We start from the raw sequence: 27770 nt of genomic DNA on the forward strand, positions 1-27770 counted from the left end.
ACAATTATAATTCATCGTTTGTAAAATAGAACGTTCGATGAAACGCAATTTGACTGTTTCAAGGGTTGCTTCATAACTTCAATTTTTACACGCTAATTTCATTTAAATTTTCATCGCAGATGAAGCGTAATCTATTATTAAATTAGCCGTGTTGTTCTGTTTCCTTAATGTGCATGTCCACATCATATAAACGTCGCGAGGAGTTTCGAAATAGACTGAAATCACGAGTAATACATAAAACGGAAAGCGAGAAACACGTGGGCGCACGTTGGCGAGTAAAAATATCTAGATCGTTCTATAAATTGTTTCCCTGGCGAATCGAGTCTTCATTCATTTGGTCGCAGCCAAGCCTGGACTTAACTACCATGCTTCGATCGCGATTGGCTCGTGTAAGTAAATGATGGTTACCGCGGACGCGGGAAACTCGCTCGCTTCAAATTGCAGGCGGGAAAAATAAACTACCGATAAAAGTACTATAAGATCGATTATAGAATACATCGTATTTCCCATTGTACGAGCAAACTTGAACCTAAACTAGTTCGCGATCCGAAAATGAAAACACGGCTTGGCGAGGGTCGCACGATATTATTCCGTGGCAATGAAAGGAACACCGCGGACACGAACTCGTCATTGTTTACGGACCGCATCCGGCAAATGTACGACGTTGAAGTTTTATTGTGACTTTTTCCCCTCTTTCCTTCTCCGCTACACCAGCTCGTAACTTTCCTCGGCAATTTCTCCTCGGCGATTTCGAAACTCGTTCGATAGAGAAAGGCTTTCGACTTTCGTGGTCGATGACCATCTAAGGTGCTACTCGAAATTTGGACTTCGAGTCGTAGATCATTTTTCTTTCCATCGTTTCGAATACGTAGTCTCTGTCGAGGCTGCCTTCACGTTCTCAGCTATTTCTCCCCTGAGCACCGAAGTAGATAAAGTTTATCTACTACCATAAAGTAACCTCTTACGTGACAGTATTCCCATAATCAGTTCGAAGGCCTTTGCTGCTTCTGAACTAAACAGAGTTTTAACAGAGTTTTTTTGAAACAGTCTTTTACCTTGTATTCTAGTATAAATACTGTACTATACACTGAGATTATTCGCGAGGAGGTAGGGAGGACAGGTTGTTCGAAAGGTCCATCCTAGTTTGCGTCGAGGGCAGATCCGACAAAGCATCATCGGGTTTGTCCCGCCATAGAATCGTTCGGTCTGGATTCTTTTAAAAGTGGAAACCCTCGCTCTGAACGTACACCACGTCCTAACACGCACCGTCGCCGACAAAAAGCGGCTCAGCGAATGCACAGACACACGAGCGACGTTAGAACCTGTTGCTTCGGATTTGCTTTCGGATGGAAAGAGAGCCAAGTGCGGAAAAGATTGAGGGAGAGAGTGAGAGTGACAGGGTGGGAACCGGGAAACCTGACGGTAGCTAGTACAGGATAGAAATAGAGCGTGCGCGAGGTATAATAGATCGGGGTGATCTCAAAGGGAACAGATAGAGAATATTGGTAATTATTGTAAATTAAATAAACCGAAGAAAATGAAACGGGAGATCGTTGGTAGAGAATACCTATGGAGATGGAATATAAAGAGAAGAAGGACAGAAGGTGAGCATAGAAAGAGAGAAAGGATTCTTTATGTCCAGTCTCCGTGCAGGCTCTAGTACCAACCAGTGCCATAATATAGCCATGGTTGCACTTATTGTATACCGTCCCCTTTAGACTGCCATGAATTTCCCATATTTCTGAGAGAAACTGGCCGTACAAAAAAAGCTGGTAGACAGGAAGGGGCTGCTGTCGTTGTTCGTCCACCTTGCTCCTGCTTTTAGCCAAACTTCCGAGTAGAATTCCTGTCGACTGCTTTGCATAGTTCGTTACTGGCCTGCGCCAAAGGTGGGCACAAGTTTTTACCTACAAACAAATGTGAAGCAACGAACGAAAGACAACGACACATATTGATCCGTTATTTCTCCGATACAAGATACATTTTAAATTTCTTTATTTCAATCAAACTATCATTCGAATAAAACTTTTGCCCATGTACACCGTTCTACTCTATCTTCTCGTATATTTTCCGTCGAATCGATGAATACTCCAGTCGATCGACTAAGTAGGCACAGTGTCAGAGAAATCGCGTGTACAGTTAAACTTTTTGCGTATTTGGCGCAGCGTGTAAACGTACCATGAGGGAGTTGCGGTGGCGCAAAAACTTCGTTCGCCACGTCACGATTTTACATATTATCGCGCTATTTACATTTACCGGTTTATTTTTATGTAACATGTTCTTATGCAGCTTCGTGTAATTTGTTATCCGGTTCAAAGTCCGTGTAATATTGTATTAAAGTAGATCAATGCATCTACGGAACCGTTGGAAAAGCTGGCGACATTGAAGCTATCGTAGCCGCGAAGAATGTAGAGAAATGATAACGTAGATGGTATCAGGATAACGTCCGACTTCGAGATTCGAGTCGATAATTAAGGAAGTCAAGTTGAACCAATTGCTACTTGTAAGGTGAAATGGACGAATTGACCGAACTGTAACACTAACCGTGGGGACAGGAAGGGAACGATGGTCGAGTGGTTTTTACGGTGGCGGAACGTTGCTGAAAGAATTTCTCATATTCCTGAAAAGAAACTGGCCGAACAAAAGGGTCGGGGAGGCGAATAGGTAGGGGTTCATGGTCGTTTCCGTGCACCTTGCTTACTGTGCCGCAAAAGAAGTGACCACCGCTCGCCAAGACAAATTTTATCGAGGTAAATTTGCTTCGATGATTCGCTAAATTCATGAAACTATTAGCTGTTGAAGAATGTTGTCGTTGACTAGCTCTCATCGACACTTGAAATTTCACGCCACTACTCGCGCTTACCGGCTTGCACTGATTGGCTTCTTAGCCAGGTGTTCGCGTCTTTTTTCCTCGTTCATAAGAACGGATTTACCGATTACACTTCGAGGTCTTCGGGAATCTTCTTTTCTTTCCCGAGCGATGTTCCCATATTTCTGAAAAAGGAGCCGATAGCGCATGGAGAGTTAGGGCTATGGTTTCCTTGGACATCTGCTCACCTTTGTTCCAATAAATAATCGTGCAAGAAGATGACCTCTTTGGGAATCGAATAAACAGGGTATAAAGTTTGTCTTATTCGTTACCTATTAGTAGACTAAAACCTCGGTCACCTCTGTATTCCACACAAAGCATTTTCTGTACAATACGGGGAGAACCGAGCCGAATATTCGAAATGCATTTCGCTGTTGAAAATGGTCCATACACGTTTCTCGAGCAGATGGAGGGAATCCTCTTTTTATTCTTTTATCAGTCGGAGATTCGCTCGTTTCCCTTTTGCGGTTCCCTTCGCAAAAAGTGTCGGGCGGGCTGTTCGAAAAATGTTTTCCCATATTCCTGAAAAGAAACTGGATACACAAAAGAGCGTCGTCGGAAGGCGTGGAAGGGAGAGGGCGGCACCAACGCGCACCTTGCTTTCTGTACAAGTTTCTGTTACACGAGTTACACCATACAACGGTTACACCGGTATCGTACTCGTTTCTGTTCCCAAGCGAGCTTAAAGGTACTCACACACGATCGATTTGATCGAATCGAGAATATTATGGCGATTTAATCGAACTGCTATATTTATATAGCACTTTCCTAAACCGTTTGATTTGTTGTTTAGTGTTATTGTTTTGTAACGAGATGACTGTTATCTGAATGTTTAGTATCAATATTTGGTAGGGTACGATAACGATGAGTGAGAGTGTACATATTTTTTTGATTCTTCCACGCGTAAACAAGTGAGAGTGTCGCGGAGAATATTTTTCTAGCTTCTCTTTCTTTCTTTTGCGTGCACGTGTGCATCTTGTCGCGAGCGTGACACCTCTCGATTTCACTTTCACGCTTGATTTACTCGAGGATCTACCTTTCCAGTTAAAAAAAAAAACCACTCGACTTTCCACGCTACTTGAGCCGCGAAAAGATTATTCGGGCCAAGTGTCTGTGGGGTTCGATAAACAACCTGTGGCGAGCGGCTCGAGGCGTTTTTTCAGATAGCGAAGGAGCTGACAATTGTAGAATCTTCGTCATTTTGCGAATCGTACTGTTCTTGAACAAACTATTCGTTTAATTCGATCGGTCTTTAAAAAGGAGCACGTGTAATCGAAACCGTTCGGTTTTGTATACTTTAATATCGCGCCTGCACCTTTGCCGCTACACACACGTACATAATTTTAATCGATACAATCGATTGCATCCACCGTGGATATTTAGTCCATGATAATGCATACTGGTTGCGCGTTTAAAATAGATTTTCAAGGCAATACTTCTGTTTTGCATAATCAGCTATTCTTGTGAAACGTAAACGTTGGCTCGGAAGTCTCACAAATCTCCCACAACCTATCGAAGGGGTCAACAACAGAAAAACATTTTACTGTTACTTAATTGAAATAGATCAGGTTTTGCCGTGCGCCATAAAACGCAACGTAACAAGCATTTTTTATGGAAATCCCGTTTTTTCTCGTATAAAGTACGAAGTATTTAACACCGCACAAAAAGTGCGAGAAAAACCGTGTTTAATGAATATTACATTACAAATAAAACGTTTACCTCGGGGGAAGGCTAGCGCCATTAGAATCGTATTAACCCAGATTTTTGCATCGATATCGACGCATTTATAAATCCATCGAGTGTTTGTTTTGCGTTAAACAAATAATAGTTTGCTCGAGACTGTAGAGCTATCGTCCTACAGCTCGTCCATACTAACGGTGTCAAGTATAGATATTCTTAATAATTGAATATCGAGGGAAAGAGGGGGGGGGGTTAGAGGGGTTCGTAACAGCGATCAAAGGTGAGACTCGAAGAAAGGAGTGTCGGTGGAGCGTGCAGGCGTTGAATTACTAAAACATTATACTCGGAACACGAAGCTTGTTGAGAAAGGTAGGAATAATGATTAGCGGGCAGAGTGCATAAGTATTCCGCGTGTATCGGGTAGCTATTTCGAATGAGATATTCTGTTGTGTTCCACCGCGTGACCGGAATAATGAATCCCATCGTTAACGACTTGTTATTTTTTCCACCGGCGGTTAATTAATCGTTAACGATGAAAGGAAAACCCGACGCGATAATGTAACCGCGACTCGAAGAACGAAAATAAGGTGTGAAAGTTGGCTGCCATCGACGTAACGCGTGGAAGTAAAATAGGTCGTCGAAAGAAAGTCGTAAATCGAGGAATCGACTTCCCGTCCGTGTGATTCGGATTTTTCGTAATTTTTTAACGTAGAACACCCTTACGGACGCACTCCGACGTGACCGTTTTAGCAATTTTCTCGAGTGTAGTTCCATCGGGACTCGAAGTGGACAGGAAGACAGAATTTACGTGATCTAATGCTTGGGAGTTGCCATTGGGAATAATTTAAGATTTCAGTAACAAAGTGGACGTGACTTTTATTGATACAATATTTTCATCGCTCCGTTTTATTCTCTGTAATTTATACCGTGCCGAGTGTACTTCAAAAGAAATATTTTGTTTGAATAGTTCGCTGCGTAAAAACACGTGTATAAAATCAACAGAGTACAAAAGCAGTTTTCAGATGCAAGTCGTCAGCTTTCGTTTGGCTTTGGTGATTCGCTGGAGTGGTGCTTTCTGCTCGGCTGAATTCGTTCCTTGCATTAAGTAAAGTATCTTCCTTTATCTTCTCAACAACGTTATACGCTTCCGGTGTAATTTATCCCAATTCGCCCTGATCGTTGCTCGGCTACCTTCGCCTTTCTATTGTTATCCGGATAGCTAAACATATTTTTGTTTTCGCGACAAGTCGGTCGTCTATTCCGAACTAGACAACGGAAAACATCGAAAGCAATTGGGGTTAGTTTCGTTATCATCTATGTGGGTTTAAATGCATTTCATTGATTAGTTTCACAATTTCTGTTTATCAGCAAAAAAGATCGCGTAGTTTCTAGATCGTCTCTTAGTTTCGCGTAGATTTACATTTGCATAGTTTCACTTTACAAGCGAACGAGTAACCAATTATTACTAGTTAACGATACTGGCTCTAAAACTGCAGAAAATTTTAATTAATCGCATACATATGCATTATTATACACACGAGCTATTTGTTTTGCTTTAAGAAAGACTAATGCAACTCTAGAGTCGTCAGTTCCACTCGTTTCTAACGAATGACTATGAGGAGGGAAATTATGGTAGTCCGTTGCACATAATTACGGAGGGTACCATTAACTCAATTTGGACCTTTCTACCAAACCATGCATTTGCATGATGTTGCATCGCCGATAGAGGCGGATTCGTACCCGCAACCCGTAAATCTGCAATTATTGCGATTATGATACAATAGAGAGATAAGCGAAGCATCCCCGTTATAGAATTCATTAAGGACGGGGTAGGTTGGTCGGAAACGGAGACCCAGGATATGCAACGTTGTTAACGAGCTATCGATAAGATATTCAGCACGAGCAAACCTCGCTGCGTGGCTGTTTTTGGCCATGATTCGCCTTTCTCGCTAACCATTACCGAGATACCCGTACGCATATAAATTGTCGTGAATTCGCATAAAAATATTTCGTATCGAGTCACTGTTTTGGAATAGCGATGAATATATTATACTTATATCTTGTGTTGTGCGAGCGCGCTTATCTTGTTCGTTAAAATATGCTATTAATGTACTCGTTATTTTATTTATTCTTCGTTTGAAAAATCTATACAGACCGCAATAGAAAAAGAACATAGGCGATTCATCTGCCGAGGATTTTTCTTTTCGTCCATTAATTCGTCATGTTCGAAGCGTGGTCCTTGCGACAACACCGTCGTAATCGGAAGACGATGGTTGTTAATTTTTTTCGCGACCACAGCGCGCATGTTCGAATAATACCATGCGCGCGCGTCGCTCCGAACGGAACCTTGGGAAATAATTGAAATTGCCCACAGTTTGCGAACAATCCTGCTGCTGGCGTTTGCGCAAACATTTCGTCGACGTGAGTTTTTTTCTGTTGCGTTCGTTTCGAAATGAGAACGTAGAGCAATCGATTCGAGTCAAAGAAAGGAATTAGTTCGGACACCGAAAATAACCCGGGAAGTATGTGGTCAATTCTTGCCGCGTCCCGCGCTCTCCCTCTCATCCTTTGCGTGAAAAATTGCCGGAGGTTAGCGCGGAAAAAGGGAACAAGGATGAAAGAACGAAACGGGCGAGGAAACTAGAAGAAAGCTAACGCAAAGCCAGCATGGAAACTGCCTGCCCTTTTTGTTCAGCCATGTGTACACAGAACGCGTGCTTTTTTACCTAACACGAACGAAACGCACATGTGGTTTCTTTGCCCAGATGGGTTTTCCTTTTCTTTTCTTAGATCTGCGCAGTAGGCTCGTTTAAAAACGTCCGCGGTTAGTCGGTGTTCCCAGGACTGGCAAATTTAAAACGTATCGAAAACGACGACGAGACGATGCACGAAATAAAAATGAAATCGATCAATTTCTTGATCGCTGCCAACCGAGCGTTGTCGTTTTCTCGTCGAGCGATGGTCGGTAGCGAGACACAACGAACCAGCAGCGAGAATGAAAAGTGTTCGCAGCGTTGTCTACCCACGCGAGTTGGATGTGCACGTCGAGGCGCACACTTGCTCTTTCGACGTAAACGTGCGTCCAGTTTGTTCACGCACAGGAAAGTTTTCGTGCCCATGCAGCGACCCTTGAATTGCACGGCGTTGCACTCGGTGCACCATGTTTTATGAGCACTCGACTCCAGCTTCTGCATAACTCTGCATTTTCGTCTGCCACGGATGCACGTAGTTTCTCTTTGTTCCACATGGAAACGAGTTTCGTTCGCGTGCGAAGTTCAACGTATTCCCTTCGTGTTATATGTATACGCGTACTCCGATTTACTTTGTTCTGTGTTTACTGTAACCGCGCTGCTGCGACCTAAGACGACGGCAGGTCATCCGCGATCCGGATGAACGGCTTTTTGACGCGGTTAATGAATGTAAACAAACCACGGAAGGCGAGTGGTATCTGGCCAATTTATTTCATAGGAAACGCCTTGGATCGTTTATGTTACGTTAAACAGCACTATGCTAGGGCTTGGCGCGAAGGTGATACGCTTTTTCTCACGTTTATACCGTGCTTAGAAGGCGTGACGAGGATAGACACTCTATCAGTTTTCATAGAAGTGGCAGCGTATTTATTCCCGTAATTGTACTTGCAAATGAAGATGAATACAACTTGCAGTTTTTTATTTCACACTTGCACATTAAAGTGTAGCGAGTAACTAAAACGTTTTGCTACCTTTTGTGTTCGTCGATGAATACGTAATGCGTTCAATTAGTCGAATGTCGTGCGCGCAATTTCCACTCGCGACATTTTTCTCGAGTCTCTCGTGAGGCCACATCAAGCTTTGATATTCGGAACTGTTGATTACGTCTTGGGATGGATTTAAACAGTGATTTGAATTTTGTTTGAATTCGAACCCCTTCGGTATTAATTCGGTCAATTTATTATAAAGTAATCGTGTTTACATTGCACAGTCAAGGCTGCTTCGTTACTTTATAATCTCTAATTCAAATGTAGCACGCATATTGTTCCGATGCAACATGAATGCACATTTATATGTCGCGTTGCATAAGTCCTTTGCACAATGCGAGCGCGCCGCATAAAATTGCCTTCGGTAATGAGAGGAAAAGAAAAATACAATACAATGGTACGCGTAATTAGTATCGCGTACGTGATTTCCAATTGAGGGAAATCACTCGAATGTTCGCTGACCGCGTCAGTTCCATTTTATTGTAGAGTAAAATCACGGACGATCTCCTATTAGCGCGATATTAGCATGCGTACTTAATAGGTTTAATGGAAATACGTGATCGATCGATTCCTGTTTTTCCTCGTGCATATGCCACCGCTTGTTTTTCACGTTTCATAGTGGAATTTTCTAGGAGAATAAAATACGGTTTCAAAATGTGCGGGAGTCGGTGATAAATAGCTAGTAAATTAACGCATCGATTAACATAAAGTCCGTTGCTTCGAGTGTTGTATTTCCAGACTATTCGCCGCGTGGTACGATAATGGGAAAAAACAATTATAGCGGTAAACAATTTTCAACGTGGATTATTCAATTTTAAAGAATTCGAAAACCTTCGATTCAGCGCGAACAGATTGCATGCCATGCCGTATGGAATATTGTCTTTAATCGGGCAATGCACACGTTGGTTTCTCGTATACGCGCGCTTTTACAATTACAGCAACCGTTTGATAAGCAATGAAATCTCGCGTTTGCGCACAGCTGGAATGCAACGAGACCGGCTAGAAAAAGGCGCGACTAATTGACCCTCGACCCTTTAAGATTGTTGGCCGTTGGGTAATTGTGGTAAAAATGGTCGACCGTGGATTTCCTGGGTTTTAATTACACGGCCAACTTTGAGGCGCGCCATCGAAACACGCGAGCCGAATGCCTTCATCTCGTAGATCGTCGGCAGACGTGCAATTTGCTTTTCGATAAGAAAAAGATCAGTATTTTTGCTAATCGACGCCGGATGCTATCGGAATTTTCGCGCATTAGGTAAATATTTTTCTCACGGTGCAAAGGTTGCGTCGTTAACAATTCAATGTTCGTTGTTCACCTTTTTTTGTACTCGGAAATATGCGAAACAAAACGGTGCGTTATATAAAAAGAAGGGGAAACTAGGTGTTAACTAAAGAACTCGTTGAGAGGTACCACAATAATGTTACATAATGTAACAAATCGTTTTAAGATGTGTGCGTTCGTGAATCGTGCTCGCGATAATTCACGTCCAGTCCTAACGTGTTGCATATGCAAACGATCGTAACCGTTCACTTGTGTGTTTCGCGCTTTGTATTGTCCTTTTAATTGAATTGTTGTTTTTGGTTATCTCGGTTCTATTTCGACACCAAACGGACGCACGCTCGTTATACCGGTGCTGCAGCCTGGCAGCTTTTTTGCTTTGTTTCCCGATGAATTATCGTTACGAGTCAGAATGGTACATTGATTGCGGGCTAACATGTTTCCCGAGTGGATTAAGCTTGACTCGCATGTTGCCACGTAAATCGTGTCTGGTACGCAACGAGGGAACGACTGAACCGTGACTTGCCCTCGATAGACGCTGAATAATGCGCGCGAGAACAGTTTTCTCGGCAATCGGAAAAATTACCATTTTTCATGCCGTCAAAGCACCACCGGAGCGCATTTTTTCTATTTTATTTCTTCCGTTAGACGGAATGGCGCAACAGCAAAATCCCTCTAGGTCTAACGACTCACCGCGAGACCTCGTTTCTTTCCCCGTAAAGCGAATACAACAAACGATAAGACGAGGAGATGCCGTGCATCCTCGCGATGCGTCATAGCGTGTCGGACATTGCACGTGATTCGCTACTCGCCGTATCTTTTTCACGCTGACAGTAAACGAGGCGTGGAGTAGTTGACATGTTCCTTTTTTTTTCTTCCTTCGTATAGATTTTTCGAGATTAGAAGCTGTTATTTGCCGTACTGTTGACGGACTAGTACAGGCTGTAGAAGGAATTGCAACAAGTTGTATTCCTCGCGGAAGGTTAATTATACTGTATTCTTCCAATTATTTATACCTAACGAATCGAGCAAATCAAACAAACTGAGTTGAAATAGTTTGACTATTCTAATAGTAATAGGAAAGAGAAACGTATAAATTAATACGTTACGAGTCAATTAAAAATAAATAAAAGCGAAAGAGAAACGTAAACAATCGTTAGTTTGATCGTGCGATGAGTCATAAGTGGTAAAATGGTTCGCGACGCGAATAACGTAACAGTAAACGGGTATACGAATGAAATATTTCACAATGAACAATTAATAAATCAATCGTTTAATCGAAAGAGCATGACAAATAAATTGACCATGAGGTGGTTTCATTCGTTATCTATTATTCCAATAAAAATTTGCTTCTCTCTCCTGAGCGATTGCGAAATTCTTTTGTTAATTTGTTTGATTACGGTGTTGATACATATCCCTAAAGAACCGCGTTAATATAAACGAACAGCGACTCCGACAGACTTACCCACCTTCGAAGGGAAATCCGGAGCTAAAAACCACACAGCCCAACCGCGTTTTCCTGTCAATTTCGCAAATCTATTGTTTTTCTCGATTACCGAGATTACTGATTTTATTGCGTTTCATTCAGGGGTCTCTAGCTGCTCAGCATGTACGTAGTGGCATTTCCATCTGTACGCCAGCTACGTAAATATACGCGAATGGCACTCCCAGCTGAACGCCAACTACGTAAATATACGTAGCGGATAGCGAACGTGTTAAAATTGTAATTTTTTAAGAAGTAAACTATGAATTTTCTTACTCCATAGGGACGTGAAATTTTGTTCGTTAATTTAAGTTTAGCAGAAATACACGAATAAACTAAAATATACCGTAACCGACTGAAAAATTGTACCCTCTCGCTAACTCGATTTGACCTTTTTGTTTCAGGTGAGTCACACGAATTTGACGCGGACGAATACCACAGCTAATTTCCTAAGAAACTTGTCGTCGAAGGTATTTATCATAATTATTCAAAGCAGTATTAAACCAGCCACTTATTCCTTACCTCGAACGTCGATTAATCCATAAATATGCGCAAGGAGATTTGAGATACCTTTCATGAATTTGTGCTTTTCGTTAAGGTAGATAATTGAGTAATTTTTTTCGAGTGGTCAGTACAGTGAGTGGTACGGTAGGTCTAAATGGGTTAAGCAAACGTCGGTCGTCTGTATTTATTCAGTCATTCATGGTTCTCTCTCGCTACTTCTCAATGATGGAAGCAGCACCCGTTCGAATACAAAGCTTGCTCGTCGGTTCCTTCGTTCTCGTTGCAACGCCATTTACGGGCAATCTAACGATACGTTTTTTTTAAATGCGAGACGATCGTCTTACGAAGAGTACATTTTTTAAATCCTCGACATAGAACAGAACTCATCCATCGAAGATTTCATCAAGTAGTCCGGTAAAAATGTCAGGATACCTTTGGAATCTCCTGCAGAGTACAAGATTGACGACCACTGCCCTAGAATCTGCTCATCGCGAGGCTCGTCGGTTCGAATCCTTGAATCGAGGAACTCGTTGGAGAGGCTTGGAGCGCGCAAACGCAAAAAGTGCCATTGGGCCACCGCCAGCAGGCTTCAGGAAGCAAAGAAAGAGAAACAAGTGCGGCGAATCGATTCTGAAAGTTCGAATCCGGTTTTTACACGGTCGGTCGCCATCTTTCCTACTCGCTATCAAGACTGAATCATACGTTGTTCTTAGTCATCGCGTTTTACAATCAGTCGTATCCCGTGCACACGCACGGCGGTCACGTCGCGGAAGGGAAAAACCAGCGCGCCGAGTCTCGAAAGGGGCGACACGGTCTTCTGCGCCGGAAAGCGAAGCGTTCGTTGGATTCTCCTTATGGCCGCTTCTTTTGTCAGTCCTCCGGTCGGAGTCCGTGGCTTGGAAACATTGTTGAACGTATCTGACGGCCACAGCTACACGCGGTTCCCGCGATCGATCCCCGATCCTTCGATCTCACGATCTACCGCCAGAACCCACGCAACTGGTTGAATATATCCCGCATTCTTGATCATCTCGAAGAATCGTCGCGGAATAGTGGTTCCGGTTGGTTCGTTCTCGGAACGCGAGGCTCTCCTTCGTTTGCGCAGTCATGTCCAAAGTTGGTAGCTAAGTCACTTTACTTTCGTTGCGAGTACATATATAGGGGACTATCGAACCTTTGTTAAAGCTAGAATGATAGGCAAAGATAAATGAATTTAGTTACTCGCACAAGTACACCAGGGTTAAAGAATCTGATCTCAAAAGCTTCAGAGGTGCTCTCTGGGTTGTTGATATAAATTTTCCGTTCATCTTATCATTGTGTTCAGTCTTCTGTCCGTGTTTTCAACAATAGCAGATTATTCTCGATCGCCTAGAAAAATGATCCACGGAACGTCTCCGTGTTATCTTGACGTATTTCGTTGCATCGAGCTCACAATGCTATCTCGTCGGTTTATCGCCTCCGCGTGACACTCGCGATGTCACGATATCACGGCATGTCCGTACCGAGCAATTGTAAAACATCGGGCATTACGTAGCGGAGTCCGTTGCACAGGTCAATTCCGAGCAGTTTATCGTTACGAAAAGTGGTGTACTGCAAATTCAAGCAATGAGGTTAACAAGAGATCACGTGCCATTTGTTCTCGCGAGTGGCTCGCTCAACTCGAATCTTATGATTTGTTTCACACCAGAAGAAAGAAGAATCGATGCAGCCCGATGTTATCGAACAGTTGTTCACGACGTATTCCTCCATTTTAAGAAAAAGTTTGACAACTAACGTTTCATTGAAACGCCTCGTTAGGGACACGTCCCCTGTTGCGATACGCGGCAGCTCTGAAGCGGTCGAGGAAACCTATAAAGACAAAAGCAAAACGCCGCGTCGCGTATAAAACAAGCATTGGTTTCCGTGTGCAGAACTGTCATCGAGGTTTAACAAAGGGGATTCGAATTTTTGCTGGTCTAAATTGGAGAAATCGCGTCGGGCAAGAAGACAGCTGACACTCGAGCGAAGCCCACGACTACCCGTTGAATTGCTTCCACGCTGGACAACCGGGTAATTAGGATAGTTAGTTCGAGTCCCGGCAATGCCTCGGTTACGTAAGAATCAGTGCGTGAAGCGCCAGTTTCCATTCAACTGGCGTCGAGCTGCTTCTTCGTTCTTGACTTCGTAGGTCAACCCTCTCGCCTGTTTACTTTCACCTTTGACCTTCGGAATCTATGATCTGTCTGGGCCGCGTTGAACGCGTTCAATATAGCGTCGAAGCCATGAAACCTCGGTTTCTCGGAACGAGAGCGGGAATGATGTTTACAACGGAGATAGTTGTATGACTGCTTACGTGTAAACAAGATACGCGGAACTGTGTGCAAATTAGATTTCCATTTTGCTATCGCGCACGATCGCATCTAATAAACTTTCGATGTAGCTACGATTGTAATTCACGTGAAATCGATTTTTCATTCGTCAAAAATCTTGGCATTGAGTTTTCGTAACATGGATAAACGAAAATGGACCATGTTTTCAGTCCTTACATTTCTTTCGCTAATTTCACCTCATGATTATTATAAAATTGATACGATTAGTCTCGTGTCACTATTTCGTTTTCGTTTTAATCGTAAAATTCAATTCTTAACATTATTTTGCTCGTGTAAAAGCGGTCGAGGAAACAGTTGAAAGAATTTATTGCGGGATCTTTTAGAAATAATTGGAGCAAGTAATTTAATTACATACGGAATGTGTTCAGTTTCTGATGGGTTGGAAGTAAGGGTATCGCAAGAGTAATAATCGCTACGTCATTACACTGTTTATCCGTCGCATTACCTTATCTGGCTGTGTCTGGTGAAATTTTTCCACGTGCTTGGAATGGAAAACAGTTTTGCCCAGATAAAGGCAGCGAGTCGCATGTTTAAGTTATCGCTCGCGAACGAGAATCTTTTAACGTTATATTTTTGGAAAATGTGCCAGACTAAGGGGAACGTTACGAAATAATAAGAGTCGGAAATGGCTTTTCCCATGAAGCTTATCAAAAGTAGCGTCTTTTGCAATCACCCGGGAAGGTTACTTCATCTAACAAACGTTACTGTTAGACCGCGTATAATTCAATTTCAGATACAAATAATTGCCGATAACATCGCTAATAAATTATTAAATTATCATTTTTATTACATGTTACGAAGCGTTAGGTTCAAAAGATCTCAGCGGATTTGCAAAACAAATTTGTTACAATTCCTTATTTGCACATATGCGAAATCTTGATTTGCACATATGAAAAATTGTTATTTGCATACATGAGAAATCTTTGTTTGCAGCCGTTTGAGAAACACTTATTTGCACAACAATGACGCCCTCCATTATTCATATTGTTCCCTGCTCTAAATAATCAAGATTGATCGATTCATCATTCGGTACGCTAATCGTTGGAATAAATGGGTGATATCTTTTATTTTTCTTATCGTACTGCGAATTTATCCAGGCAATGAACGCGTTAAAAGAGGGAACAAAATTGTCATTACTTTTCCCTCTCCGATTACGTGAATATCTTTTAGACTCGGAATGCGATAATTTCGACGATTGCTGTCATCCAAACGAAGCTCGTTCAACATGAAATGTAGCTACTGGTACGTACGTGTCAACCCAGACGAGTGCATTAAACACTGGGAGCACGCCGACTAACTATCGCGTACATTTGTCGTTGGTGCCGACGTTCGAGCCAACTCGAAGAAGCCGCTTATTTTCATCACTTTTCCTGGAAACCACCACGAGTCGCTAGAATCGCCCATTCGTGGTATGATAAATGCAAACTACCGGCCATCACATGTTACGACGGCGTTTCAAGAACAGCTTTTCACCCGCTGTTGCAGGGACCGGTGAAGTTCGGTGAATCACCGATGGTGAGACGAAAACACCGACGCTTGCAGCGAGAGGCGTCGACCTCCAGCATACAAGCAAGACTTGGACTCGTTATCCAACCTTTGTGTGTTCAGCAATTGCATTGGATGTCGAACTATTCGACTTCGCATCGAAGCATTTGAATATTCCAAATTTACTCGACTGAAATAGTCGATGCTCGATTGCGTATCCGCGTTAAAATTGCTATTTTCATGGCGTTCTCGCGACAAGTCTTCTCGCAATCGATGCATTGCTCTTTTACGTACACGCATCGTGTTCTCATGCGGTCAGCATGACGCAAGAGATTGGTTCTTTTTTTCTCGATACGCGAAGGAGTTTGTATCCGAGAGTTCGCGAAAGACCGATCGCAATCTCGGCGGAGAGAAGGCTCGAGAACGTCGTCGAGGTTTCTCGGAAGGTTGAGAGAACGTTTGAATTTATCACCTTTTTCTCGGTTTCTTCTTTTATTTTCATCGAACTCGATGACGTAGCAGGGTATCCCGCATCGAAATGGTATAACCGAGAAACCGACTGTTCCACGTGCAAAAATAAATCGAAAAGGTGGCTTCCACTCGCACACTTTTTTGGAGTAGTTTTCGTTTCGAAGTATCAGATCGAAGAATCACGCGTCGGAGAATTCAATTTTTACAGATTTGCTCGTCCAATTGTTGCCAGCGACTCCAGCTTCTTCGGAGACTTTCGCTTAATTCATTTTCCCGTGGATAAACACAATTCCCGCGAGCGTCGTTTCAACGAATCGACTCATGTTCGTGGCAATAGTTACACGCGCGCGTGTGTGTCAGGCCTCGTAACTTTCTCTCCCGCCGAGCTTTTCACTCTGGATTCGCTCGGTTTCTATCGGTATTGCTCCGAATGTAATCCGTTATTATAACTTCTAAGTCTCCGTGATTAATGATCGATTAAATAGATAGAATTAGCTCCGAGTTACATATTACTCGTCGTTAAATTCATTTCTGTGTGCTACGATGGGGTTGGCGATCGGTGTTCTGGACTATTAACCGGAAGCAGATGAAACCGTATATCATCATCAGCATTTAAATATCAACCTATTGGGGAAGTCCCCTTCTCGGACACCAAGGACGAATAAAACGTATCGCGATTTCAATTGCAATTTTAGTTACAATTGAGCCGTTTGCTGCACAAATCGATCGACTCCACTTCTTGAAAAATCTTAAATTTAAATGCCGAAGCACTTTGTGTAGCCATAACTTTTTATATTTATAATAAGTTTCCCGAATAATAAAGATTAACACTCAAGTAGGCGCGATATAACTAGGCGCGGGAAAAGGAAACGTGAAAACGTCCCGTTGACCGTTCGCACGTGATTGCATCTGCTACCAAGTCCGCCTGATAAGGAACGTGGTAGCAAGGGTGTACGTGCGCGCGTACACGTTCGTACTAGTAACGATAAATAGCCATCGCGCGATGATGATGACTGCTGGATAACCAACACTCGCGACGTCGTCCGTGTGTCTCTCGTTGCATTAATACCTAGACTCTGCCAGGCTAATTGCGAGAACGACCGTATTCGTATTCACGTTGGTGTGTCGTACGGCGAGACACTCGTCTCTATGGTAAATACACGAGCTCGTGGAAATTTCCAAGCGTATGTGAAACTGCGCTCGAGTTTCGATCGGACAGCACGCGATTCATGAAAACGAGAAAGCATTGGTGGGTGGATCGTACGTTTACGATCGGGATAGGAGAACGTTTGGAAGACTGGTTCGATTAGGATTGTCACGTTTCGAACGGTTACAAGTAGGTTAACAATCGAATACTCGGGGAATATGTGAGTGATATTTTCCTCGATCTTGTTCAATTTCATATAGAGAATTATATATGTAGAATATTCTCCATACCATACAAGCACGCAACTACTTTCTAATTTAATACGCGAAAAGAAATACAGAACACTGAGTGTTTCGGAGTGGAGTTTAATGAAACTTAAACAAAGGCTCTCGCAAATGCTGTTTATAAAATACGAGGGTTCGGAAAGGATGGAAAGGTTGGTCCTTTGGGTTCTCCCCGCCTACCCGGATTTTTTGGCCTGCTTCAGGTACCACGCGATTGGGTTGTTTCAAAAGGGCGTCGTGTATTCCCATGTTTCAGGTAGTTTCTTCTTCTACGAATTTTTCGCCTTTCTATTCACAGTTAGGACGTCGAACCTTTGTCCTATTCTCATATACCTGAACACCATAATTTTCGACTAGGCATCATGAATTTGGCCCTTCCACGCGATTTAAAAGCGATCTACGATAACCTTTGCTGGGGAATCGTTGGGCAATTATCGGCAAGAGAAGGATCGTTAAGTAACGTATATCATTAGGTCGACCGAACGGTAGAGAAATCGGAAGCGCTCTTTTTCGAATGAGTCATAATTCATGGCGCAGAACTGTATAATCCTTTCAGTTAGCAGGTATTCGTAACATTGAAAACAGCGCATTTAGTTCAATAGCAAGTTGTGCATCTGGTAGCAAGTTTAACTTGGATTCGATAAGAAATACCGATCAAACAGGTTGTCAATGTTGAATTCGCTCGGCAGTAATATAGATTGCACGCGATGATAAATACAGAAGCAACGTTCGTGTATATAATTCTCAAATAATTAATAAAAATAATATAATTACAAACTCCGCAGTACAATTTTCCAATAGTTCGTTTCTACCTCCTGGCTCTACGTGCATACAAAATTATGTAAAATATTTTTCACGGTAATATGAAATGACGAATGAATGTCTTCCTTTGCGTATACCGCGTGATCGGGACTCCGTGCGGATAAAGCAATTTTACACGCTTCCTGTATCCTTGATTAGAGTCTATTAGATATAAATCATCGCTATTGGCCAACGATTTCCATCTGCGTATTATCCGATTACATAAAGCCTTCCGATGTCGTAATATCCCCGGAGACTTGCGTTTTCGGGTAAACGACGTATTGTTCGAGCATCCTTCGGAGTTACCACGATCATGCCAGCAATCAACTATAATGTACCTTCGACTCGTGTCTTAAGAACGGTGATACCGTCGTTAACATTAAATCTTCGTTATTCGAAAAGTAGTGGCTCTTATCGTTCTAATTACCTACCTCGAAAACTTTGATTCTTTTCAAATTCTATACCAGAATCTAGCCTCTAATTCTCGTTTCTTTTTCGTTGCAGAACGCAGCTTCCGCGAAAGCGAAGGAAGCAGCCTCGACGTCTGCGAACGCGTCGAGCAACGGAACATCCGGTAACAATGGCGGACACGCGCCCCTTCGTCGAAGCTACACATCACTGATGAACACCCTGATCGAGCAGCACCGCAAACTGGATCGCAGCGCGAGCGAACCAACGTCCCGCTACAAAACCGAGTTGTGCCGGCCGTTCGAGGAAAGCGGCACCTGCAAATACGGCGACAAGTGTCAGTTCGCGCACGGTTACAGTGAACTGCGCAATCTTACCCGCCATCCGAAATACAAAACCGAGCTGTGCCGCACCTTCCACACGATCGGTTTCTGCCCGTACGGGCCCCGTTGCCATTTCATTCACAACTTCGAGGAGGCGCGAATCCACAATCAGAAGGTCAGCGCGCAACTAGGATCCACGCAGCCGAACATCATGGGTCTGAATCCGCTGTTGAGCGCCGCTGCAGCAGCCGCAGCGGCTGCGGCCGCCGGTGGTAACAGTTGCAACTCCAACGTCAACCAAACCGTAAATAGCGTCGCTTTGCTCGAGCAGATCGCGGCATCTCCGCAAGTCGCGGCTGCGGCAGCCGCGGCCACACCGAGCCTCATGAGAACCAACTCGTTGAGCCTCTGCAGCGGCAGCAACACGTACAACCCGCCACCGTTGCTCAGAACGAATTCCTTGAGCTTGACTACCAGCCAGCAGCACCATCATCACCACTCGCATCACCATCATCACCATCATCATCAGACTGGTTCCACAACGGTCAGCTCGGTGATCGGTGCCACCAGGCCGAAACCGTTGAATCTGAGCCCGACGTTCTCTCTCGGGAGCACCGGGGATTCTATTTCGCCGTCGTCCAGTCTCAGTCAGTCGCCTACCAACTCGATGGCGAGTTTCTTCAGCGACGACTGCGTCCAACAACCGTCCGTGACGAGTCTACCCACCACGGCGTTCAGCTTCGGTCAGGATTTCGGTCTGTTGGCGACGAGACAGAGCCCGAGTCCACGGACGAACAGCGTCTGCAGTCCATTGGGCTCGGACGAGCTAACGCCAAGAACTCCGTCCCCGTTGTCGCCGAACGCCGAGTACAGGCTGCCTGTTTTCAACAGGATCAGCAGCACTCTCGGCGACTTGAAGATCTAAAGAGGGAGATTTTCCTGGGTCCTTCGACTCTTTGGTATATCATCATTTTTATTTTCTCTCAACATTTATTTCACGAGGATACACAGGTTGCGTAGAGAAGATATATGGTTCACGAATGACGTACGTTCGAAGGTAACCGAAAGAGCGTTGGACCCCGAGACTCTAATTTATCTATCGAAAAGACAGGAGAATGTGGGGGAGAGTGGGCGAGCTCTTCCGCAACGACTCGAGGAGGAAAAGTTTTTTTTTTTTTTAAATATTTGAGCTGCATTTCTCGCGTGTGACGGATCTTCCTCTCCGTCGTACTCGGCTTCTTATTTAAGCGTTTCTTTTCTGTTCGTAGGACGCGTTAGACATATTATTCTCTCGTTCTTTAAACGATCGTCTCTTCCTTTTTATCATAATCGTCATGATTATTATTATATTATATTATATATTATATTATTATTATTATTATTATCATCGCTATAATTAATATTATTAATAACGTTGTCAGTAATATCACTATCGAATACTGAATATCGTCATTACTCTTAAAACTGCATTAGTAGCGTCAGTTCACTTTCTGACTCCGACCACCAGGGCCGTTTTCTTCTCTTTTTTTCTTTAATTTAGGTTTACGGTTCATTTAATCGAAAGTCGAGATCGTAATCAGCCCGGATGTTCTCGACCCGCTCGTGAGAATCCTTGGACGAAGGAACGAAACGGATAAACGAGGTTAGGAGTAAGGTTTAGACAGTCGTTCAAACCGTGTGCGCCAACCAGAGCCAACACGACCGAGGGCGCACGCGCTATAGATCTCCCGTTCGCGCCAAGGTTCGAGCGCATGTGCCGTCGGTTGGCTCGGCTTCTAGGTTTGTACCGAGTCGTTGGACGCGCAGAGAAGGAGACGAGAGAAACGGGAGCCGCTGGAACGAGAGAGACGAGCCCAAGTTTCTTCCGAATCGTGACTTTCCTCGAGCAAGTTGTTCTTTGATCTCTCTTGGACTCGGTACGATGCTTCTTCTCGTTCCTTCGGCTCGGTGGAGGGTGTCCGCGCTCGTCGCGAGTTTCTTTCCTTCGTTCGCGAGGAAGCTCGCAGGGATCGGGCGTCAAGATCGATCCGGGGCAGGTGAAACGTTGCAATATTCCAAAACACTTAGGTACGTTACGTTTCTTTTCTTTTAATTTTTTTCGAAGTCCCTTCGTCCGCGAGGAAGGGAAGGGAAAGTTGCGTCGAGAGTGAAAGGGAGGCGAGAGTAGCGAGCCACGCGCGCATGCGCGCGACAGATGATGACGAGTGGCGGGACAGAGAAATAGAGAAGGAGAGAGCGTGGCGCGTTCTGTCGGTGCCAGAGATGGGTATAATTTTTTACCTGAATTTGAACGATAAATAACGATCGCTTATCTGTTAACCCTTAATCGCATGAATATTGTTTTATTTAAAAGAAATGCGAAGATAAAACATTCGTTCGACCTTACGTGGTAGACGATAATTGTGACTCTTTTATCTTTTAAAATGGAAATTATTGGTTCTTTGTACGTTCAGTTAACGCTAAACGATAAGTGATCGAACCTGTTGTTTTCACGTGCAGTTCCTGTAACATTTCTTTGGGGAACTTTACAGGAAACGTTCTTTTTTTTTTTATCGGGTTCCCTGTTGGACACGTCACGCGATACAGGGTTATCATTTGAAGTTAATCGTTGCTCATCTTTGGTCGGGTATTGGGACGGTGCGACGAAGCGCGCCAACAGATCAACAATCAAATCATGCTATGCAAATTAAGTGGCTTAAGAACTCCGATTGTCTTCCAATGTTAGAGCGAGTGAAAGTGTGTTTGTGTGCGTGCGTACCAGGCGCGAGAAGGAAGATAGCGATAGCGATGGCGCTGCGGTGAGAGCACAAGCGCCATGGCGGCGAGCAAAAGGGGGATAATAAGAGAAAGTGGTGCGTTCGCATGTGTGCCTGTGTGTAGCATTACGTATGGGAAAACAGCGTGTCCTCCGAGTGAATGGATGTATGGTTCGTATATAGGTACGTTACACAAAAATTTGCGTTAGGTATTTTATAAGGCAGAGGAGTCGCTAGGGCTTCCAACGATCTATTCGAAGACGTAACACGTTTTCCTTGACTAACCAACGGATTTTTCACGCTTCTTTCTTATTCGTTTCTTTTCTTTTTGGTTTCGAGAATGACAATCGTTTTCGAGATGATTTTTACGAGGGGAGTCGAAGGTACAAAAATTTTGCCATCAGCTTTTTTAGGTTGTTACTCTTTTCAAGATATTTTTAGCAGTTTTTGATTCCAAGATATCTCGTGACGTTCATTTTTCTTTTGCTTCTTTCGAACCGAAGAAATGCTCGGTGACGTTTAGTTTGTTTTCGACCATTTTCATTTTTTGCTGCTATTTGATTTTTCTTTTTTTACAATACGTTTCTTACGTTGTATCGTTCGATGCGCGAAAGGAGGGAACTAGCAAGGGGCGGATGTTGACTTCACCGATTTTAACGTACGGGAGGACGGTAATTATTTTTTACTCCGAAAGTATCTTGGCGAATCCTTCAACAGATAACTGGAATAGTACGTTTAGGGATATAACGATGTGGCTTCCTCGCAGTGCCTTAAAGCAGGCCTTGAATTATGAAATAAGAGAATATACGGTACGGATGTGTGCGTGACAAATGTGAGATCGAGAGGGAGAGAAAGAGGGAGATATCATCATTATCGTAGTACATATAAAGATATACATTGTTCTCTCCTGTTGAAAAAAAAAAAATAAATGTGATATGTAACTATTGCAATAGAAATATAAACTATTATTAAAAAATATTCTATTATAGGGAGCGAAAGGGAGAGAGTGTATGAGCGTGTGACAGAGAGGGGAAAAAGAGGTAGAGAGTCGAATCGAGCGAAAGCGAGAGTGAACAAGAGCGAGGCGGCGTTAATTCGAGAGCGCTTCCGGTCTCGCGGAAGTAACCATTTTTCGTGCTTGGAGAAATTCGAAGAGATGTTTCGAAAAAATAAGTAGAGCGTGAAATTTCAAGATCCATTCGAGCGATTATTCGTTTCGAAAAAGGTTCACTTCCGCCAAGCATCGCCGCCTCGATGAGAATTTTGAAAGAGAATAAAGAGAGAGAGAACAAAGTAAAACGAAAGTGCCTAAATGACGTGGTTTCTGAAAAATCGAATACATTTTGTACATATGCACACAACACACTCCTTATGGTAAACAAAAAAAATGTTTTCGTTTAATTTATACTTGAAAGCAAATGTTATTATAGTTTTAGTTTATTAATATTATTATAATATTATTAATATAATTATTTTATTATTAATTATTAACTATTATTTTTATTATTATTATTATTATTATTATTATTACTATCGTATTCGCAACGCTGTACGCCTCAGTCGTATACGAAGTAGAAAGCTTCTTCTACTTCAACGAACAGCACGGCATCCATTTAATATTGTCTCCATTATTATTTATCTGGTCAATCGTTTCTTTTTTTTTCTTAATATTTTTTTTTTTTTCGTTTTTGTTTCTTCCTGCTTGTAACGATGAAATTATTTGCGAGTGCTCACATACACGTGGTCGGTTGCAACGACAATCGTCGTTCAAAACTCCAAACTAAGGTCAATTAGTCCCGCGTTTTATCTAGTATCGTCGGTACTTTTTGTCCCTCTATATGTATACGCATATAGAGCACCGAAAGTATATATATTATATTACGCTAATTATTATTAATGTTATTCACTATTGCTATTACTATTACTGCTGCTATAACTACTACTGCTACTTTATACTACTACTATCACTAGCACCCCACCGCTACTACTATTACTATTCATTTAGTGCTAGCCTAGCATATTTCCACGGATCGTTGTCATTGATCATATTTCTCATCGTTTATTATCGTGATTCCGTGTCGAGAAACGAAAAGTACCCGTCTACCCCCTCTCATGCTGGGTTCGTCGCGTTGCGTTTTCCATCTTTGTACATCATCCCCATTATTTAACGAACACTATTTAATTTTCTTCTCCGCTATTTCGTAAGCATTTCCATTTCTCTCGTGCCTCCGCGCCGTGTTAGATACGGGCTTCCATTTTCCTTTTTTGCTCATCTTTACGACGAACGTAAATTCCCGTCGTGATTTGTCTCGACATGAGCGGGGAAAATTTTATTCCACGCAGATTTCGTAACCGCAGCGTTCGATGAACTGTGGGAGACATCGTTGTCTGTCCTTAAATTATTTTACTCATATTTTTTTTTTTTTTTCTAATAACTGCTCGCTATTCGTCGATGGTTTATCGAAGAACGGTCATCGTAGCGACGGGAATAATACCTCGGTGAGAGATTGGCATAGCCAACGGAGAAACAAATGTCGTTCGTGCGCGAGGTAGACGCGCAGGCATCGAAAGCCCTTTGCTAGGTATGACTGTTTCGAGAAAACGATAGTACCCCGATATTTTAATTCTGAAATGAATTCTTAGACTCACGATGATCGGGTTGACGCGTAATTTATTTTGACCTTGACAAAAATGTAAAATAAAACATAATCATCGCGAAACGTAAACTCGCGCGTCAGCGTAGGTTGGCACGGGTTGCGCGCGCAGATTAGAAAATCTCCCGGGAGGGTCATTCGAAACGAGACGGACCCACATACCAGTCGCACAAGGCAGGGACAGAAAGACAGACAAAGATAGAGAAGAGCGCGTTTACCCGGGCGCAGAGAGTGAAAGTCCCAGAGAGTTTCTTCTCGCTTGGTAGAGAAATAAAAAGATGCGTGGGCACAGTGGGCAGGGCGTACAGAGGGCGAGGGAGACAGTCTTGGGATTAAGGTTTACAGGCACAGCAGAAGTACACAGTTATATTTTTCAAAGAGAAAACAAAAGCATTGGATAGTCTTGAAAGTACAAATAATATATATTTAAAAACTTGTTGCCTTCGGTTAAATTTCTATCTTCATAATATACAATAATTTCGTGTGACATTGAATTCACATACACATTTCCTTCAGTTTCGATATCTGTTTTAAACGTGTTATCAATATTTACCAGTTGCGGTTTTAAAGCCATAGTAAAACCTACAATCTTTCCCCGGGTTGTAGCGCCTGAAGCCCAAAGACTTAATTCGGCCCTGATGGAATATGGAAGGGAATCGCACGGCGCGCATTCTCCAAAACGACGCCGCTGGTACGCTTCTCGCCCGTGTCGCGGTTAAAGTGAAACTGGTAAGAGACCGATCTCTCGACTCGCGACTAAATCGTACCAACGAACGGGGCACACACCGTTTCGAAAGTGTCTCGCGATGACTGCCGCACCGGGTCCCTTCGTTATGCTTGCCGCTCTTACCATGTTTCTGCATTCTCGAGTCCCACGGGTCTTTCTTCTCTTCTCCGTTTTCTTTCTCCCCATCCGACGAAGGGGGATGAGACGAGTTCGAGGAAGGTTTTCTTGGCTTTCGTGGCTGCGGTGTATCTATGGTTTTTCACGATTGAAAGTTTGAAATGCTCTCAAGTTTCGTAGAGTTACAACTCTAGCGGACGGATTAATTTTTTTCATATTTAAAGAGCGTCTTGCCTTAGCAGAAATTTGCTCGCGAGTGGAGCGCCACATGGACTCTTGTACACTTTAATTTCGCTACGGCACGCTTCTTTGGGCTTGTAGAATATTTAATTTTTGTACGTTTAGCGCGAAAAGCAGAGCGAGATTGCGAGAGAGTTTTAGTTGATTAGTGCAATTAATTTAATTTCTACATATTTATTCGAATCATTTTTTTTTTAGCAGTGTCAGGAAGCATGCATGTTTCTCAGTTTTCTCAATTTTTTTTTTCTGCCATCGATCAAAGAAGCGTGCGCGATTCTTCGCGCGATCGGCGAAGGAAGCCAACGAAATGTTTGTCGAACCATTTCCACGCGTACCCGCGGTTGTCGGGCACGGTTCACACTTCCGCAAAAGAACGTAGTAGCTAAAACTACTAGTAGCTAAAGCTCCCCGATCGAAAACGCGCGGGGGATACTCGGTCGCAGCACTGAACGACGCAGAATTCGTACCCTCGTGTTATAGACTTGACAACTTATACATATAAATATAATATTAATAATAAAATAATATACTTTACGTTACGTCTCTTTTTTAATTTAATATATTTATTTTTTCAATCAAGTATTTATATATTTATACAATATTTTATACAAACGTTCTTCACAGATACACGCTATAATGTAAAATGGCGCCGTAATTACGGGACGCCACCGTAACGCGGCAGGTCGATCTCTTGGCTCTCAGAGGAAACCGATCATTCTAGCAACCCTCGCAAACACCAATCCCCCCCTGATAATATTTTTTTTTTTTTGTATTTTTCTTCCGTTTCTTCGAGACCAGCCACAACCCGAATATCATTTTCTCTTCCCCTTTACTCGCCCCGCGGAGGACCGATGGGGCACCATCGGCGCGCCGCGCGGCGATTCCCCATCAAAACGTCAAAAATAAAAGTGTGTATACTTAATTTCTCCTTGTGATACGCGACCGCGACGGTCGTTCGAGAAAGATTTTTTGCGCGGGAGATCATGCTCGACGAAAATAAGAGAGAGAAAGAGAGTGCGCGTGTACGCGCGCGCGCCCCCGCGTTTGTGTGTTTTGTATGCGTGTGTGAGTGACAGTAGCGATACGTACTAAGAGAATGAAAAATGCGAAGTCGCGATTTGGGAGCCAATTGATAGGTTGACGGAAGTCGTTCGAACTCGGACACGCACTCGTCGTTCGGAAGTTTTTCTCGAGACGCGACCACGTTGCCTCGTAGCGTACTATTCGTGTCGGTAATTACGAAAATGGTAGAAAGGTAGTTTCCCAATGGTACCTAAGGGAAAGCGTTGGTCAATCTGGACAAATTTATTACTTATTTGCATTCGATGTCTATAAAATATGAAAAATGTACGACTTCGATCACCCGGGTAATCGTGGGCACGTGATTGCTTTCCATTAGTGCTCGAGTGATGCTTTTACGCTCGATAGAAAATATCGCAACATTGTTCAAATCTAAGCTCGTGCTTACCCGTGCCTTGTATTCGACGCGAGCGTTTCTCGAGCACTAGAGGAAATCGTTACTTTGACAAGAACGAATTAATTTGCACAGAGGCAGTGGTCGCGAGCGCGATCGAACTTTTCGGTTCTATATTCGTTTTCCTTCCGGTCGACGATTTATATTTTAGGACTACTTTTAACGGTGACTCTTTGAACCGTCGGTCCGGAAAGGAAAGCGTCAGAGTTTATCGAAAATTTTACGAGCGACCGGGCGCGCGAATTGTTCTTTTATTTTGTTGGTGGAATAAACGAGGGCAGAGGCTCGAACGATTTCGGTCCAATCCACAATGGGACCACAACGGTGATAAATGGATACAGAGTTTCGTGAATCTGAGGAATGGCGAGCCTCGATGAAAAAAGAAAAAAACGACATGCGCGCCGTGAAAGAGCGGCGGATTTGGTTCGATCGCTGGCGAGAGCAGAATTTTATTTAAAATTTTCACAGGAATTTTTCTTTTGTCGATGAGAGAGAAAAAATTGTCAAAGTTTTTGGTTCGATTCTGTTTGTTTTTAGCCGCGCGGGGCGAATGCTGTTCTCGTTGCGAGCCGAACGAATCTCCTCCCTTCGCGGCGACTTTCATTTACCGAAGGAACACACATACACGCAAGTCTCATGTACCACGAATGAAAAAATTATAGTTTGATAAGTATTGCCAACAATACACTATATATTTATAATACATTTTATTATTACAAAATAATGGAGTTTGTTCGATTGATTTCATTTTTTGCCGTCCAACTCCTTTTCCTAGCTTCCCGTCATGTTGTTGGAATTACGCCAGCCTTAGATACATACGAGTATTTTCGATCGTGAGAATTGTGAACGGTAAGTATTTTTTATTATTCTATCATTATTCGGATACATGTAAATATCGGAGCAGTGTTAATACGCGCGATTAATTGACACCGGAACACGCTTTTAATGCCAGTCGATAATTCG

General features: G+C 43.1%; 1 protein-coding gene across 3 annotated transcripts in view; it reads left to right on the forward strand.

Annotated features, from left to right (window-relative positions):
- Positions 1–27531, forward strand: part of LOC128878134 (protein TIS11) — a 31370-nt gene extending 3839 nt beyond the window's left edge. Inside the window, exons 1-3 of one of the 3 annotated variants that reach the window (XM_054126058.1) lie at positions 1359–1604; positions 11452–11517; positions 18613–27531. In XM_054126058.1, coding sequence (XP_053982033.1) covers positions 18730–19764 — 1035 coding nt within the window. In that variant the 5' untranslated portion in view covers positions 1359–1604; positions 11452–11517; positions 18613–18729 and the 3' untranslated portion in view covers positions 19765–27531. Of the gene's footprint in view, positions 1–1358; positions 1605–11451; positions 11518–18612 lie in introns of those variants that run through there. The other 2 variants (XM_054126054.1, XM_054126057.1) reach the window with 2 other exon arrangements.
- The last annotated feature ends 239 nt before the right edge of the window (positions 27532–27770 follow it).

This window comes from Hylaeus volcanicus, chromosome 6 (assembly GCF_026283585.1).
Source record: "Hylaeus volcanicus isolate JK05 chromosome 6, UHH_iyHylVolc1.0_haploid, whole genome shotgun sequence".
NCBI classification, from domain to species: domain Eukaryota; kingdom Metazoa; phylum Arthropoda; class Insecta; order Hymenoptera; family Colletidae; genus Hylaeus; species Hylaeus volcanicus.